This window comes from Accipiter gentilis, chromosome 11 (assembly GCF_929443795.1).
Source record: "Accipiter gentilis chromosome 11, bAccGen1.1, whole genome shotgun sequence".
NCBI classification, from domain to species: Eukaryota; Metazoa; Chordata; class Aves; order Accipitriformes; family Accipitridae; genus Astur; species Astur gentilis.
This window is the reverse complement of record NC_064890.1, coordinates 26101604-26116312: the sequence shown is the minus strand read 5'-3', so window position 1 is coordinate 26116312 and position 14709 is coordinate 26101604. Positions and strand designations below refer to the sequence as shown.

General features: G+C 48.1%; 1 protein-coding gene across 1 annotated transcript; it reads left to right on the top strand.

Moving 5' to 3' along the window:
• Positions 1-1516: 1516 nt before the first annotated feature.
• On the top strand, positions 1517-12663 carry WNT16 (Wnt family member 16). The gene is made up of 4 exons (XM_049813981.1): positions 1517-1623; positions 1773-2062; positions 4061-4347; positions 12193-12663. Exons 1-4 carry the CDS (start codon positions 1517-1519, stop codon positions 12655-12657), a joined length of 1149 nt encoding a protein of 382 aa, XP_049669938.1. The 3' UTR covers positions 12658-12663.
• Positions 12664-14709: the final 2046 nt, after the last annotated feature.

Below are 14709 nucleotides of genomic sequence, written 5' to 3'. Positions count from 1 at the left end.
ATATAGCAGATCAAGCAGCACATAAGAAATGCACGGCTCCTAGACCAGGGCTTTGGATTAACTGTAGTAGGCGGACCCAGGAAGCAGCAATGAGGATAAAATGAACCATGTGTCCTGGAATAATTAGATAATTCTTCTGACACAGCCCACACAGTTTTGGCCGGTTCAGGCCTGTTTCATGGCCGGTTCCCCGTGTTCCGACGTCGTCCTCCATCTATTTCCTTCACTGTGGACTAAGTCCCTCCGCAACCACAAGCGGATGTTCTCCAGACTAAAATTCAGAACAGAGAAAACAGGGTGTATGGGAAGGTTTCAATAGCTCTTGGGGTCGTATGGCATCCGCCCAGACCTGGCGACGCTTTGGAGACCCTTTAAGAGCAGGCAAATGAGCACAAAGTAGGCAGGAGACATAATTTTAGAGACTGAAATGCACCACAGCCTACGCTCTTAAAATGTCTCAGCAGACGCATGGGGAAAAAGACAGGGGGAACACCACATTTACGTGATTATTTCTCAACATGTCGTACTCTTGAAAAAGTACATCTGTCACTCGAGGTGACTTACTGCGCTCTTCCCTTGGAGCTGTTGTCAGTCACCAAGAGCTATTTCGCTAATTTACAACTGCGTCAAATCAAAGCCTTGGGAGAGCTGCCATTTTATCCCGATTACTTTTAGTGCGGGTGTTTCACTTAGGCAGAAGGAAGCAGCAGCATACCGTGAGCAAAGAGGACGCGAAAGTCCAGAGTGCCAACGCCAGCTCTTCCTCAGGTGCTGGCTGACTCATCGGCTTTTCCCGTGTAAAACGAGTAACTTAATTCGCGAGCAGAGCGCCCCGCTGAAGCCAAGGGGCGCGGACGAAGGCAGCCCTAACCCCTGCCGGTGCTGCCTCCGGGGCCAGCGAGTTAACGCCGCCGGAGCCTGAGGGGACGGGACCGGGGGGGGGGGGGGGGGCCCGGGGAGCGCCGGGATGATGATGATTTGGGAGCGCCCCGATCGATTTGGGAGCGCCGGCGGCCCGCGCCCCCTCTCCTCGCCGCGGACGAAGTCGCTGCCGGCCCGTTCGGCCGCCCCCGGGGCCCCTCGGAGGGCGGGAAGGGGCGCAGGGCGGAGGGAGGAAGGCTCTGCCCGGCGGCTCCCCCGCGCCCGCCCGGCCCGCAGCCCCCGCGCAGCCCCGGCCCGGCCCGCCCCGGCCCGCCCCGGCCCCCGGGGCGGCCAATGCGCGGCCGGGGGGGGGGGGGGGGGGGCAGAGCCGGGGAAAACCGTCGAGCCCGACTTTCTCACCTCGAAGGGGCAGCCGGCGCTCCCGATGCTTGCCCGCCCGCCGCCCGCCCGTCCTCCCCGGCAGGGCCCTCCGACGGCCCGGGCTCCCCCCGCCAGCCGCCCGCAGCCCCGAGCCGCGGGGGAGAGACCCGAGTAAGGGGGACGAGGGGGGGTGGCGGGGGGTTGCCCGGCGGCCGTCCCCCTCCGTCCCCGCCGCCCGGGCAGCGGCGTGGCGGCGGGGCTCGATGCGGCGGCCATGGGGCGCGGGGCCCCCCTCGGACCGCGCCTGCTGCTGCTGCTGCCGCTGCTGCGGGCCGCCCTGCTGCTGGCCCTCTGCCCCCCCGCCGCCGCCGGCACCTGGATGTGAGTAGCCGGGAGCGGGACCGGGACCGGGACCGGGGCGGAGGGAGGGAGGGAGGGAGGGAGGGAGGGCTGGCTGCGCGGCGCCCGTCCCCTCGCCGTCCGCCGGGGCCCGGCGCTGACGGGGCCGGGGGGTCGGGCTGCTCCTGCAGGTGGCTGGGCATCGCCGCCGCCGGCGGGCCGGAGAAGCCGGGCTGCGCCAGCCCGCCGCTGAGCCGCCGGCAGCAGGAGCTGTGCAAGCAGAAGCCGGAGCTGGTGCCCGCCATCCGGGAGGGAGCTCGCCTGGGCCTCCAGGAGTGCCGCAGCCAGTTCCGACACGAGCGCTGGGACTGCCGCCCGCCGCCCGCCGCCCGCCGCGGACCCGCCGCCGCCGCCGCCCCCGCCGCCCCCGCCGCCGCCTTCGCCGCCGCCGCCGCCGCCTTCGGGCACCAGCTCAGCAGCGGTGAGTGTCCGCCCCGACGGGGCCGAGCGGCCGGCAGGTGCGCCCGCCGGGGCTGGGGGGCGGGCGGGGGGGCTCCCCCGGCTTCACCCCCCCGGCGGGGCGAGGGCTCCGGCGGCGGAGCCGGGCCGAGGAGGAGCGCGGCGGGGCGGCCCCGGGCGGCCGGCGCAGGTACGCGGAACGCCCCGGGCGGACAAAACCTGCCATTGTCTTCCCCAGATTATTCTTGCTCCTTGCCGGTTTCTTGCTTGACGCGCCCGTGGACGGCAGCGCCTTCAACCCGATCCGCTTAGCTGTGTCGAAATGCTGTTATTCTTAGACCGGTGTCGGGTTTATCCCCTTATGTCAGGATTACTAAGCGAGCGGGGTAATGGCACGCCGTATTTCGAAAAGGCCGCTTGGCTGCAGGTAAAGATCTGCTCGCAGCACCGCACGCAACGCCGATTGCTTTAGAACGTCTCCTGTACGCTCAATTAGGTGGTATTGCTCAGCGCAGCAAGACCCAAGCTGCTTTGGTCGCATGAAATAATAATGGATATTGCTGAAATTTACCATGAAGTATGGACATTTCCTTTGCATCGAACGGCGGTGTCAAAGGTTCTTTCGAGCGCTCTGCTCAATGATTTCAGCATAGCCGTTGATGTGAGCTTAAGTATCGTAGTACTTCGTTTTGTTTTTCTGCAATCGTCACTTTATGCTGCAATACAACAGTGAAAAAAAACCCTGACCGTGAAACCATGAAAACACAAGATGAGCAATAAAAAGTGACACGTATTCCAAAAAGGAAAAGGAAAAAAAAAAAAACCACCAAAAAACCAAACCAAAGAAGGAGCAGTGTACCCTACTATGTGTAGCCATTTGTATTGTATGTTAGCCCTTCCGTCCACTGGGAAGGACTGTTCCCGCAGACCCATAAATGAGCGGCACTGCTAACCCGCAAAGCTTCTCTAGTGTGTCCTGTGGAAGCATTTTACGACGGCACCAGCACCACAGACTAATACGAACAGGAGAAACAAACAGGAACTTTCCTGCCCGTGAGACAGAAACTCGGGAAGCTGGAAATAACAAATTGTTTTTACAACAGTGAAAATGAGTACAGTGAAATTTTAGCTGCAGTTAATGGCCAGTCATTGATTTTCAGTTTGCTTAGAGAGTATACCTTGCTTAACACGGTTTAAAGATCTGCGCCACATTACGCTAGAAGTCTCAGAGAACGAGACTGGCTTAAGAGGCCCAGGCAGGTCCCGCCATGATTCTTCTGAGACACAGTATAACAGTTAAAGGCTTTTTGTACTGACGTCTTTCCCGTGGCCAGCTTATTCTCGGAAAAGCACATGGCCTAAATATCCTTGCGCCATCCTGATTTCTGCCTGCTTTAAGATTCTCGGGGCTGTTTGCAACCTTTGTGAATTAGAGCAGCCTTTGTGAATTAGAATAACCTCGATGTTTGCTAAATTTAGCATGAGGTAAGTTCTGGCCCCACACCAAAGTAACCCAGGATTGTGACAGCTTCAAGTTCCTCCTCCAAGACCTGAACTAACCTTCTCTTCTTCTTCTTCTTCTTCTTCTTCTTCTTCTTCTTCTTCTTCTTCACATCAATAGGAATAGTGAAAAGCGAAGTGGAGAGTAAGGGGCCTGGGGTGTGGTTTCTTTTGGGTTTGATTATTTTTATTATTAAAACTTAATTGACTTGTAGGTTTCTGTGGCAAATAAAGTTCCCAACCAGATTTAGAAAGGAGTTACCAAAATTTGCATGGTACAAGCAGCCAGAAACAGCGCCATTAGTGGCACGGTCATACGAAGAGGCCCCGAAGTCTTTTTTTGGATGTGAATGTCCACTGCTTTAAACAAGTTAACTGTACAGACCAAGCTGTGATGACTTTAAACTTGTAGCTGTTCCCTTTTAATAATAGTCTGGCTTGTAAAACCGCTTTCTACAGCTCCGCCAGGAAGGTAATCAGAGGGAGTTGCGAAGTAACGTATTCGTGCCTTGCTTTGTAGGCACGAAGGAGACCGCGTTCATATACGCAGTGACGTCGGCGGGCCTCGTGCATTCGGTGACGCGATCGTGCAGCGCAGGAAACATGACCGAGTGTTCCTGCGACATGAACCTGCGGCATGGCGGCTCGGCCAGCGAGGGCTGGCACTGGGGCGGCTGCTCTGACGACATCCACTACGGAATGTCGTTCAGCAGAAGGTTCCTGGATGTGCCCGTGAAGAACGTAACGGGCAAGAGCGGGAGCGGACTGGCGGCGATGAACCTGCACAACAACGAGGCTGGGAGGCAGGTATGTGTCACCGTTCCGAAATGGCAGCGACTGCTTGTTCGCCTTCGTTGACAAAATGGCATCAACCGAAGGAGGCCTGTCCTGGGCTGCAGGTGCAGGTGGGGCCAATGGCAAGAACGGCGCTAACATCACCAAAGCAAACCTGTACAAACTCGGAATCAGAGCTGGTCTTAAACACCTAACTAACTAACCTACCTAAACAGGTTAAAATAAAATCCACAGAATAAGAATTAGATCTGGAGTGCTAATCAGAGTTATCTTAAATAGGCATTTGATATGCGGTAGCAAACCCAAAATAGTCTTGTTATCAGCGTAATACGTTCGGAGTTTTTTCACCGATTATTCTGTTATTATCATGACCTGCGTTTTTAATTCTCTCTAATACTGAATGAGCAGGCAGACTGGACACGAGGCATGGTTACCCATCCACAGTCTGGGGTCCGCGGCCGAGAGCAGAAGTCTAAAATTGCTCAGAGAGGAAAGAGAGAGTTAACGTTTTCTTTGAAAAAATGGGATGGAAATGACACCTCTGTTTTAAAGTAGCCTGCTGGTTAGGGCACTCGTCAGAGAAGAGAGAGGAGACTGGCTTCGGACAGCTCTTCTTCAGCGCCGAGGACTTCAAACCCACGGCCGCGGAGGAAGTGTGGGTGTGGGGGTGTGACATTGGGTCCTCCTGTCCTGTTCTGCAGAGGATGATAAATGGCGGCAGAAACAGACAGGCGATACGGGGAGATGTGAGTCTGTAATGTAGTGCTTGGGGCTTACATCTGGAATGGCCGAGACCTGGATTCTGGTTCTTGCTTTAAAATTACTTTCTCTGCTTTACCTTGGAGTTTTTAACTTCCTAAGTGTTTAATGGCTCTCTCTGGCCCCGTAATGCTTTAAATCTGTTCTGCTCAGTGACAGAGCTATAACTAAAGAAAAGAATTGGAGACCCTCTGGTTTTGACTACACATATTGATGGACTCCATTGTAACTCAGTACTTTCCTGTAGCCAGAAGCAGCACCAGTGGGTTTTACTGAAAACAACTTTCCTATCCGCTGTAGACTGGGAATAGCCATAGTAAGCCATCACAGGAGCCATGGTGGTATCATTGCAAACTATTTTTATTTAAACTAATTTTTACAGTTTACAAGGTAATATATGCTATTTAATTTAATTAAGTTATATAGTTGGAAAACCAGAAAATCTTTCAGGGACATAGGCCCTTTTCAGGACTGAAGTAGAAGCAGCAAACTTTAAACCTAAGTAGATGCTGAGAACAGTTACTGTGAGTTTAATTAGATGCCAGTCAGCTAAATCATCTCCACGGAAAGGTGGTTGGTATTGTGTAGTAGGGGATGTTAGTAAGAGGAGCAGAAGATTAAGTGCTTATTTTCTTAGGGAAAGAGCAAAGGGTCATTTATCACCTTTGTAGAGAGAGAGAGTTGAGGGAGAAGATAATAATCTCCATAAAATTATCTCTTTAATTTCATGATTTTTCATATACAGTACAGATAGGAAATTTTATTTTAATACTCATGTTTGTCATTTAGACAGTGCCATTTTCTCGGATTAGAGTGACAGTGGAAGTGTAGGGAAGAAGCCTGCAAGGCTCCAGAGGAACTTCAAAGAGAAAGAGAGATGTGATTTCTGTTTAGGCGGCAGCGACACAGGTCTTCTCTTTGGTTACCCGTTCTCTTGTCTGCCTTTAGCTTTATGTTAGCAGCAGCAGTAGTTTGCTGTCCTTTTGTCTTCAGTGACAGTGTTCCCTTATGATCTTGCCATACCATCCTTGTGCTGATCACTCATTCCTGCAGGCGTGCCAGCAGAACTGCCTGGGGCCCTGTGCTGTGAACTGTACCGAGGAACCATTCAGATTCAAAAAAACCCCCACACACAAACATAGACACACACACACACACACACACACAGAGTGTAGAACAGCACCTTTTCTTTTGGCGTTTCTTTCTTTAAAGTTGGATCAGTTCCCTGATCTCATCTATAGCGGTCACACAGACCGTTGGGCCACCTCTGTCATGGGGACAGGACTGACTGGCAAAGGGGAAAAGTACGTTCAGCTGAAGATAACGTATTTTCAAACAGTGAGCTAAAGCTGCAACGGGCTGGAGGAGGTGGTTAAGCGAGCCTTCATTTTCCATGAATAGTATTTTTGACAGGATCCAGGTTATCTTAGATGTGGGTTATACGTGTGAAAATATAATTGATTCTGAGTCCACAACTTCAATGTAATGCAACTGCAGTATCTTCTATTACTATTTACGTTGAGTGGTACCTCTTACTATACATAATTTCATGAAACCAGAGTTTCAGAGCAGGCTGTCAGTCTCCAGGAATGTGGTAGAATCTGGCCCAATAGGATCCATTAGGTCCTGAGGACCTTTCGGGGTTTCAGGCTTTTCACAATACTGGGTTCTCCAACAAGGCTCTCAAAGTACGCTGTCACAGGCTTATTTGGTGCACACGATACGTACACTCACTCCTTTTCCAAACGTGATGTTTTTTTTTAAAAAAAAAACATCTGCTGAAAGCCTGAAAGGCCAGAAGATCCTCGTTTCACTGATTTTGTATCAATGGCGTATTTGTTGTTCGTTATCTTGGAAGAAAATATGCAGAGTATTTAGTCAGCCTCTGTGCCTAAATATTTTGTAACTGAATGGCAAACTGTAGGATAAAGCAAATATTTTGACCACTGTCCAGAGCGAAAGAGAATGTTTACTGTTGGTACTTGGGACTTCTAGCAGCAATATTAGTGGAAGTAAAGTTTAGCCGAACTCTCATTTCTGTAGTTTCAAAATCCTTAACTAGGAGATGTTGGAAAATGTTGACCTTCATGTTTTGGGGCTTACAAGAAGGATGTTTTGCAATATATTTTGGTACCTTATGACCTTTTGTAATAAATACTGTCATGTTCCTGGTTCTGTCTCTTGCAAGAGCAGTCTTCCAGGGACAATACTTCTGTGCTTGTTTGGAGTTGCTAATGGAACTGGTATGTGCAGAATCCGCTTGTTCTTTTCCCATTTCCGTACAAAATGCTATTATACATTTCTACATCTCGTAGTTAAATCCAAGATATATCAATTTTAAAACAGTAAGGATCCTTTGATTGAGTTGTCCACTGTTTAGGAGACTAACCTGAGCCTCAGAAGATCCAGATTTCATTCCTTTTTCTGCCACAAGACAAATGTTCTTCATCTTTTAGCATTGTAATGTTCAGTGTGCTTAGATGTGCATATGTGAGTTGGGCACCTCTGCTCCTTATATAAAAGGGTGTTGGGCACCTCTGCTCATTATAGAAAAGGGTGGGGGCAGTCAGGCACTATGGGTTGACTTTTATTGTACTAGTGTTTTTTTTACTGATAGGAGAATTCTGCTCAGTTTTCCACTTGTGGAAGTTTATTTGACTTGCGTTCTCACATTGAGATAGCTTGGCTCATCAGAGAGTTTATTTTTACCGATACTTGTGGGTTGGTAACAGACCCACCAACAGTCTGCAACTGTTCTTAAAAAGTGCTGTACCCCCCGGTAGGACATGGGCTTGTCTTCATGAATAGCCCTATTAGTTCTACCAGTGGCTTAGATTAGGCTCTTTGATTACAGGCGTCGGTTCCCATTGCAAAAGAAGTACTGGCAGCCCCTGTCTCACAGCTGAGAACAGTGCCTGCAGAGAGCTTCGCTTGGAGATATTAAGCATTAATTATCATTAAAGGGTATGCAAACTGTGACTCCACTGAAACTCTCCTTCGCTGCAGACCACGCTCTGCTTTCAGCCCACCCACCTCTCCTAGCCACACATTCCCACCCCACGCCGCTCCCTCTGTTAATTGCATTGCATCGGTGGAAGGAAGTCAGTTTTAAAATGACCTTTTTTTCAGGTTAATTTTTAACATAGACCAGCGTTCAGCACTGTATCCAGTTCATCACTTAACCCTGCACTCTTGTTGTGCTAGTACCACCGGGGCAATAGGGGCAGGAGGAGCCGCTCGGGTGGGCTCGTGGCCGAACACAACACTCGTGGATCCAGCTCAGTTCCACACCGATCGTTTCTCAGAAGTGGTCAGTCGGTTTCACGACCAGCCTAAGAAAACTGAAAACCTGTCCCAGCTTGCACAGAAGGACATGTCTACCCACCGTGTTTCTGTGAGTAACAGTGCTCCTCTGAAGCTCTCGGTGAAATTTTGTTCCTTAGGGAGAATCCTCTCACAATTTCACGAATAACTGGAAAGATTCACCATGTGAATTGAAAGTTGTGAAACCGAGCACTGGTTGCGGAGTCAGTCTGGAAGTCACGCTCCCAGTAACTCTGTGCATCCCAGTAGCTCTGCTGAGATGCAGGCGTGCGTTGCAGCCACGTCCCACCAGAAGGCTGCGTTGGCTCTATAGGCGCCGTCTTAGGTTTGCTTGCAAGAAAACAGCAAGAGAAGATACCTAGTCCCTCAATTTTGCCAGATGTTCAACTATGGGAGTTTGTTCATTGAAGTTCACGTGGCAGCCTGAGGTCCAGCGGCATGTTCTGTGATCAGGTAAAGCAAGATGTCAGCTCCCTGTGCTGGCAGTAGAGGCAACCCAGAAAACTTGCCCATCCTAGCAGCTGGGAAGCAATAGCCTGGGGTCACGCACAATTGTGATGACACCGTAAGTCATTCTAAAACACAGTGCATCAAAGCTTCATGTGACAATCCCGAGCAACGCAGAATAAAACCACAAATGTTTGTAACTGCTGCGGATGTTCTCGGTGTTTCCACACTCAAACACATTTGTAGTTCTTGCATTCACCTGGTCGTACGTACACTGCTAATATGTGCTGGATTTTTATATTTTGATATCAGCCTGAGACTCCAACACCAGTTTCTGCTCCTGCTTAGAAACTCTGTTTCCTTTCAGTTTTTCATTCATCCTCAGAGAAAAACTCTGAGTGTCATCTGCTGGGCTACTTGCCCACATGGAAGTAACTCACCCCTAGCACCTAGCAGACATGTCCAGTGCTTCCTCTGACAATTTCTGGATCCTTCTGCCTCATCCAGATATTATTATGCCTGATTCTAGCAGACTGGGAAGTACACTTCTTTCCCCAAGCCAAATTGTTTATTTTCCCTCTGTTTCTTCCCTAGTTAGTACCCTGTCATACTGCAGTGAAAGTGAGAATTGCATCTATAACCTTACAAATCTTATAGCACAATGTGATTTCATACTACTTTGAGATTCTAGTTACTTGCCTTGATGCAAATAACTAATAATTAGGAATTGGAAAATACTATTAAATCCCTTCTGTTTGTAAATTGTGTGTAAAATTTATCTTTTGATATCGTGTTTCTCTTTTCATTGACATTTTATTAGGTGATCTGTATTCTAACAAAGACTTTCTGTCTTTGGATCTCAAATTCTCATCTGCCTCAGTCACTGTTACGTCTTAATGATGCGTATTCTGACTACTCAGTGATTTCCTTATTGATAGATCCTTGAGATACAAGGTCAATTCTGTCTATTAAACAGAAGCTAGCCTGTGAAGGAGAGAAGTTAGGTATCTACAAGAATTACTGCCGGTTGATTTGCCACTGAAAGAGTCTGTGTGCGCTCTGGGGTGAGGGTCTGCTTATCGCAATGTTCTTATTTCTTCCAGGGTAGGGACAAATCTCCAATCCCAAAAGCAATCCACAGCATCTGGAAATATCTCCTGTACTGGTTTGTAGAGTTACACGCAAATACCCACTCAGGTATCAATATCTTTGAACTCAGTGTCAATATCTTTGGGGCAGAACGTGCCAGGAGGCCTCAGCTCCCACTGAAATCAATGGATTTACCCACATTGGACTCATCCCAAACTTCAGTGACCGTATTCACCATGATGAAAAGTCCTAGTTTAACACACAGGGTAGAAAGAGCTCACTTTATCTGCTCTGTGCCTTAACTAGCTCTGGAACTGTGAGGATGGCGTTTGTGCTGCCTGAGCTACGAATAAGCAGTCTGGGAGTTGAGTTTGTTTCTGGTCCTGCATAGGGTCAGTAGGGGCTGGTAGGATTTCAGGGCCCTGATCTCGCTGCAAAATCAAGGCTTAGGAACAGGCACAAATGAAACTACTTTCTCAGGGGAAATCAGAGGAGGGTGTTAGCTAGATTTGTCTTCTGGTTTTTTCTTCGCTAAGACAGTTTGAGAAAGATACAGATTGACAGCAGTTAATATTTGTGGGAGCTGTGGGGTAAGTGAAGGCTTAGGGTGAAATTTAATAAACATCGTGAGGCTGGGAGGAGGGTTTGTCTTCCCCATTGTGTGGGAGCTATTCCTCCACAGAGGAATAATTTGAATCTGTATTTGCCTTGCTGCATGAGAAGTTTCAAGAGAAACTTACTAAGAGTTAATTTAAAATTTACACTTTCTGTTACATTTCCCAATTGCCTTGATTGTGGAAATTAAATATGGGGGGAAAGGTTAGTAAAATGCAAGATGGTAACATGGGCTTTCCACACCATTAACCGATGACCTGTGTGAGCGTGCAGGATGGCTCCAGAAAGTACATTAATGGAAGGGTAAAACATAACAAAACAAAAAGTATGATACCTTGTCTTTTTGCTGTATCTGTGCATGCAATGATTTTTCTGCACACTTTTCCAAACTCTAATGTGAGATGTGTCACAAGTCTAATTGTATAATTTATACTATGACTATTAGATATTCCAGCAGGAAGTATTATATTGATTGTCTGCTGACTATTTGAGTTGTAGTCCCAGATAAAGAAAGTTACTGCTTGTTTACAGATTCCAGTTCTTCGAGGCTTAGTCTCCTGTAAACTGAGCCAAAATTCATGTGCGTTGCAAAAGCTGAACGCAGGCTGCAGATTCCCATTGTTGCTCAGACAGTTATTGTGCAGCCCAGTGCTCGCTTCTGCATGGGCATGGAAAAGTAGCCCATCTAAGGGTGTTTTAATGTTGGTAATTACTGTGGAAATTTTGCGAAAACATCAAAAGCTATAAAAGTAATATGAATGCAACTATCAAATTGTGTTAGATATAGAGCCATTATGCAGCTGGAAACGCTAGAAACCCATGATAGTACGAGTAAGCCTAAATTAGAAGAACAGGGCTTGCTCCTGTAAGTGAGAAGCACCTGGGATTTACTCCAGAGTACCCGAGTTGACGATACCTCTGCTGAGCTGAGTGGCTCCTTTGATAGACTGTCCGTGGAGCTCAGAGACGTGGGCATCCTTCTGCTCTTCCAGCTCAGATCTGCCCCGAGGTGCCTCCGGGCTGCGCTGCTTCGGGTGCTGAGCCACGCTGGTCACGCAGACACTGCTCTGCGGCCTCAAGCCGTTCCCGTGGCCTTACTTACAGACCGCGCTGGGAACGTTCAGTGATCTTGATGGTGGCCGCAAGGCACCCTTAAAAGGTGGCATAGACCTGCCCAGTAAACATATTCCAGTGTAGGAGCGGTGCCTTTACCTACCCTATCCCTGCTTCCCCTCCTGCTGTTCCCCGCAAGGGCTGTTCGCGTTCCAGTGGTGGAAGGAGAGACGCAAGGTGTGTCATTTCAGGTGTTTAGGATCCTCCGGAATGAAAAGCTAGTCAGAAATACAAGCTTTTGTTACTGCGGTTTGATATTGCTATGTTATCGCCATTGCAAAGTGCAAACGCAGAGCCACTCTGAAGATCAGGCTTCTCATAGTGGGGGTCCGGAGTTGGAAACCTGATTCCTAACATGTATCCTCCTGCACTCTGGCTTCCCCATCACTGAAATGGCACCAATGGGAGCTGTAATATTAAATACTTCGAGACCTCTGTGTAACTGATGTCAGGCAGTATTCCTAATGAATGAAAGACCACGTCCATATGTCATTCTCTCTTTGCTTTCAGGCTGTAGCAAAGCTGATGTCAGTGGATTGCCGTTGTCACGGTGTTTCTGGGTCCTGTGCTGTGAAAACTTGCTGGAAAACAATGTCCTCCTTTGAAAAGATTGGCCGCTTTCTGAAAGATAAGTATGAAAACAGCATACAAATATCAGACAGACTGAAAAAAAAGCTACGCAGGAAAGAAAAAAGCCAGCGAAAAATACCAATCGGGAAAGAAGACCTGCTGTATGTGAACAAATCGCCCAATTACTGTGTCGAAGACCAAAAATTGGGGATCCCTGGGACTCAGGGAAGGGAATGTAACCGCACCTCGGACGGACCCGACGGCTGCAACCTCCTCTGCTGTGGGCGCGGGTACAACACCCACGTTGTCAGGCACGTGGAGAGGTGCGAATGCAAGTTTGTCTGGTGCTGCTACGTGCGCTGCCGGAGGTGCGAGACCATGACCGACGTACACACCTGCAAATAAGGTGAAGTACAGAAACCAACGGCCAAACCGCCCGGCGCTGTTTGGTATACACAACTGCCGCGCAGGCGGCAATTACTCTTGTCGTTGTGGGATTGCAGGGGGATCAGCCTCAGGGGAAGGGGTATTGCCAGACACCGGGTAGTCCAAGCATTTGGCGAATGAAAGAGCAACCGAACGAATAGCAGCCTGCACACGGGGACAGCTAAAACGGCAAAAAAGGACTCCTGAGGACACATTTGAGCATATAACTCTATGAGCAGGGACAGACACTAAACTTTCCCAGTCTTTAATAGCCACAACGTCCTGACGATCCACGTGGTCGGTAGGTACAGTGGAGAAAACTCAACATCTCGTTAGCCAGAGACTGAATGGACTAGATGGATCCGCTAGGTGGTTCATTTCTGCAGGCTTTAGGGAAAAAAAACCCCAAAGATAAGGCAAACGTTCTGCTGTTGACCATGAGGCAGTTGCTTTGCAACCGTTCGGAAAGCTGTCTTCTGCATAATATGCAGAAAAGCATCTGGTGCTGAGAAACAGGCGTGACTGCAGAGAGCTGGGTGGAAGGGGACGGTCCCTTGGCGTGGAGCAAGCGGTGTCCAGAGTAGAGGGGCTGGAGGACAGCTTGATGGACACGAACGGTCTACCAAATAGCAACCTCGGGATTTTTTTTTATAGGTTGTCTTTCAAATGCAGAAAGGACAGGTCTGAGGTGGGACAGAAATACAGTTTGGTATTTGAAGGAAATAAAATCCTTCACAGACATTTCCTCAGTATCTGAACACACAATTTGCGAGTCAGCCAGTCATCGCCCCTCTGTTGGACTGTATGCAATAACCGGCCACGTTCAACCATCTCGCTGGTGGTTCACCATCATTTTCACAATTAACCATACGAGATACAGCCCAAAGAAATGTGTCGTAAAGTGAAAGGTTTTTTTAAAACATTGTTTTCTCTTACAGAAGCAGCAGCTAGAACTTTTCATTAGGTTGCATCCTAAGTAAGTTCAATGCACAATGTCATTTATGGATTGGTTTACACCACTAAAATATTTAAACTGTTATTGATAACATTTTCTCCCCTTCCATATGTTGGCTTAATTTTATTTTACATCTGTGAAAGTTTGTTTATTTTTATGCAGTGATTTAAAGCCTGGCTTAAAAAGCATCATCTGAAAGGATTTCTGCTGTTTAAATGTGCAAAGACCTATTTTTGATAAGACAAGAAAGTTTATATTTTGTAAATATTTAAATTATGCAAGTTATGTAAAAGGTTTCCAAAACTAATGTGATAAGATTACGTACAGCCTTTGACATCTGTTGGTTAGATATTTGTTACTATTGTAGTAGCCTTTAATAGATTTTTGTTTGCATGTGCAGGGGGAAATTAGTCAGAGAATTACATAAATGTTCTTTTTATTACCATCAGGGTGGTTATAATTATTGCAGTTAATACACACTGATGAGAAACGCTTACTATGATTTTCTAAATGATCGGTTAATTAATATTCTGTATACTTTTAAAATTCTTTTAAATCCATTTTACAGTGAAATCCCAGCTCCAGTGGTAAGTGCAGAACTCCCAGTGACATCAAGGGCACTCCCAAAGGCTCACAATCCCTTAAATTGTTCCACACCAACAGTCAGTTTTTAGAAAGAAATCATCTTAGATGGTTTGGTTGACGGTTTCAAAGTTACTTTGAGGAATTAATTTCCTAGCTGTCAATTATTTTCCCATGAAAGATGGTGACCAGATTCCCTGTCACTCTTTATAGGATGTGTGGTTCAGGAAGAAGCAAACACAACCTTCTGTGTTGTAGTACTTCACTGCCTTACGTGGAGTATCTTAGGAACATCAGTTCAGCAACTCAGTCAGTCCTTTATCTGCTGGTTCTTTTTGGACCTTGCCTCCACATTTGGCCAGTCTGTCTCCATTGACCTAGCCAGATAATTACCCTGAGGCCACAAAATCTGCTGTCTATGGAAAGGCTGCTCAGCATGCCAGTCGCTGTCACAGGAGGATTCAACACCCTCCCTGAGAGAACTTGGATGGGGA